The sequence below is a fragment of the Mesitornis unicolor genome, unplaced genomic scaffold (genome assembly GCF_000695765.1).
Source record: "Mesitornis unicolor isolate BGI_N332 unplaced genomic scaffold, ASM69576v1 scaffold5284, whole genome shotgun sequence".
Lineage (NCBI taxonomy): Eukaryota > Metazoa > Chordata > Aves > Mesitornithiformes > Mesitornithidae > Mesitornis > Mesitornis unicolor.
The window spans coordinates 1-3,674 of NW_010179260.1; the positions used below are offsets into that span (position 1 = coordinate 1).

Genomic DNA, 3,674 nt, shown 5'->3' on the forward strand with positions numbered 1-3,674 from the left:
CTTCTGCCCTCCCCCTCCCTACCCTCGCCCTCCTCCCCTCGCTCCTTCCGTCCCCCTTCACTTTTTTCTGGGTGCTTGTGTGTGTTTCAGGCCTTCGAGGAAAAGTTGCAAACTCCCGAGTTTTTTGTTTCGTTTTTATTTTTTATTTTTTGCTATATTTGAGGGAGCAGGTGTCTGCAAGGAGAGAGCTATGTAGGAGGTGCCCGGGCGCTGAGGAGATAAATGGAGAGGATGGGGGAATGGAAGGGGTAGAGCTGCCAGTCCTCTCAGGGTATTCCAGGGGAGAGACTCCAAACCCTCCTTCTGGAGGGAAGGGGGATTGATCGCTGTATTTCTTTTTTATATTTAAAACAAACAAAAAAAAAAGTGAAGAAAAAACAACCAAACAAAACCCAAGCCAGTCGCCCAAGGATGGAGTTTCAGTAGCCAACCACAGCCGGACTCTTGGGGGAAGCGGGTTCGTGCACGCTGGCTCACGCACACATGAAGAGATTCTCCAAATTGTTTGGCTTCGTGAAGAGATAAGGCCAGCTGAGCTCAATGTTTTTAAAGGTGGGCCGTGTATGATGAAACCCAACTTCTTTTAAAGTGTAGCAGATTTCATTTTTATGGCCAAATGACAGCTTGACCCAGTTGTTATCCAATCAAAGGGCATTTTTTTGAATGTCTCTTTGTGGCACAACAGCCAACGCAAAAATGATGGCGGCTTACAATGGCGGTACGTCTGCAGCAGCAGCAGGTCACCACCACCACCATCACCACCACCTTCCTCACCTCCCTCCTCCTCACCTCCATCACCACCACCACCCTCAGCATCACTTGCATCCCGGCTCTGCAGCCGCGGTCCATCCCGTACAGCAGCATGCCTCTTCGGCAGCTGCGGCCGCAGCGGCTGCGGCCGCGGACCAGGGCAGCAGCAGCCATATTTCCCATCACCGGCACCGGGCCAGGCCCCTGGACCAGCTGCAGCAGCCCCAGCTCAGGTACAAGCTGCAGCAGCTGCTGCAGTCAAAGCGCACCATCATCAGCACTCACAACATCCACAACAGCAACTGGACATTGAGCCGGACAGACCTATTGGATACGGAGCCTTTGGTGTTGTCTGGTGAGTAGAGACAAAAGCTGAACCGGTTTTTCCTTTTCATTTTTTACCAGATCATAATTCATTCTTGGTTTTGTCATTTGAATCAGAATACAAGAAAGCTGCTTACTACAGATGTTTTTGCTGGTTCTCCTCTGTTCTTAGAAAGTTGGCTTTGCTTGTTTTTGTTGGCAGAAGAAGGTTTGGAGTGGTGAAGAGCAGCCTCTAACAGGCCACGCCATCCTCTGCTGAGACAAGTGCGATGTGTTTCTGTACCTTCTGTACATCCCATTAAAATGTGCATTCCGTGTAGCTAAGCCGTGCTTCTGAAAATTTCAGGTTACCAAATGAGCATTAGAATATCCCTTTTGACCCGAGTTAAGAGTTAGAAATTAAAAGCATATGAAAATGTCTTCCTTCTCCAGTCACCTGTCAAGATCTTTGTCTAGGAGGCGCTTTGACCTGCGGTAGCGTGCTGTGTGCTACCTGAAACAGAATATGTGAACTTTGCTCTCCTCTCATAAATGTAAATGGGATTTTCTGGCTTACTGTAGTACGGCCTACGGTCCTTTTATTCCCCCAGCTGCTATTGTGGAGGCTTCTGTCAGTGGGGCGTAATCTCCTCTAATACATTTTGTGACCACCTCAATACAATGTGTGTAGTTATTGCCCTTCAGGATCACTGAAGCAAAGCTGGCATGACTTTGTATCTAATTTTTTGTTCATAAACGCTTGTCAGTTTACCCTGAGATGTTCATTAGAGGCACGGGCGATGCCTTGGTGGTGGTTGTGAGAGCCGGCGCGTTGCCGCACACTTCCTGTATCGCAGAGTTTGAGGTGCGTCTCTGTGCCGTGTCCCCGCAGAACTTTCCGCAGTGTTCGGTCGGCGACGCTTCCTGTGCTGCTTGAGGAATTGTGCTTTAGGTGCCGCCCGTACTTTAACTTTACCGAGGTAGAAGCATTCTGTGACTGGGGTTGCACCACCGGCACGCAGCGCTTTGCAGGACAGGCCTCGCAAGGGCCGAGCGTTCGCCCCAGCCCTTAAAGTTGGTGGTGTGTAATAAAAACGGTGTTTTCTAAGCAGGCTGAACAAGCCGCACAAAGCAGGCGTAGGTTAATGGTACAGTTGATCCCGTGTCCCTTAATTCCGAAGGCCTGGAGAGTTAATTTAAATGCTAAGTTTTCAGAGGTGGGGGGGTGCTGTTGTGCAGCCGGCGCCGCTGCGCTCTCGCTGTGGCACAGTATCAAAAAGTCAAAATGAAAGAGCGAAAACTGATGAGAAATCTACTGGAAAAACTTTATCTAAGGATTATTTCCATCTGTTCGTGTATTTTTTGATAAAGCGTGGAGTACTTTTAACTTCATTGTTACGGACTTGCTTAAATGTAGGTTGTTATGTAAGGTCAGCCCTTGCTATCGTTCCTCCAAGCCTTTTGCTTACCTGTGTGTATTTCCTAGGTCTTTATTTCCTCAGTTTTATTTGCCAGTAAAATAAGGCGCAGAGAGAGATCTGCTTTCATAATATTCAGGAGAATAAAAGGTCAAGCGTGCATATTTAAATAAAATATCATTAAAAATGCTGAGAGGAAAAAAAGCGGCGTGGGCAGAAGGGTCTGCTCCTGCCTGGCATCAGGCAGAGCGGTGCCAAAAGCCCAGCCCCTGACCCCAGCAGGAGTTGCCGTGCTGGGACTGCGCTCCCAAAGTTGTTACCACAGCTTGGGCTTAAGATAACAGCAGCTTAATTAAAAAAAAAAGGAGAAAAAAAAATAGAAAAAGAGGGAGGGTGTTAAATAGAGTAAAAGCAGAAGCTTGGAGGTTGGGGCTCCTCTGGTGAAGCTGCAGGGCTGCACAGACTGAGAATGGCACGGCGTGAAATTCAGTTCCGCTTTGCTCACGGGTATTTGAATTCCGTGGTCACTGTCAGGCTCCTGGCATTTCGTGTTAACTTCTGCGAGTGAGCGCACACTGAGCTAAGGAGTCTGTAAGCAATAATTAAACTGAATTTTAGACGTCATTCAAAATGTGAAAGAATGCCTGTGTCATTTAATTTTAGCTGTGTGAGATAATGCAACTGAACATAAACATTGATTTGGGTATTTATAGTTTAAATGGACTTGGACGTGAAAAATGCACACTTCGGCATACAGAATTGTCAGTAACATAAGGCCTAGGCTAATTTCAAATGAGGATTCTGTGGCTTATCTGAGTCTTTCTGAGCGTGCATTGGCACTGGCAGATGTCTGAGAAGTTCTTATCTGTTTCTCTGAGGGAAATGGATGTTATTCTGCAGAGAGTTGGGGTATTTGAAGTCTTTCATCTTGCTGCTGAGGTGTGCGATTGCATTGTCTGGAACGATACAGCGTCTCCTGCAGTTGAGCTCGGCAGATAAGTAGTCAGCAGTGCGGGGGACTGAGTTTCCCGTCGGTGATTCTGACTGGCAGTTGAGTTGGCGTTTGTCATTAGTTCACTGGCCTGGCACTGTGTGATCTTATGGGGCAGCTAATGTGCTGCTGGAGTTTTTCACTCGTGAAGAGCCCAAGCATCACCGTGCTTCAGCATTTTCATTGTTAACTCCTGCAGGCTGGCGTCGCTG

General features: G+C 47.7%; 1 protein-coding gene across 1 annotated transcript in view; it reads left to right on the forward strand.

Moving 5' to 3' along the window:
- Positions 1 to 663: 663 nt before the first annotated feature.
- The window catches only part of NLK (nemo-like kinase), a 37,423-nt gene continuing 34,412 nt past the window's right edge, over positions 664 to 3,674 (forward strand). The window contains 2 exon segments of the mRNA XM_010182701.1: positions 664 to 901; positions 904 to 1,105. Coding sequence (XP_010181003.1) covers positions 664 to 901; positions 904 to 1,105 — 440 coding nt within the window.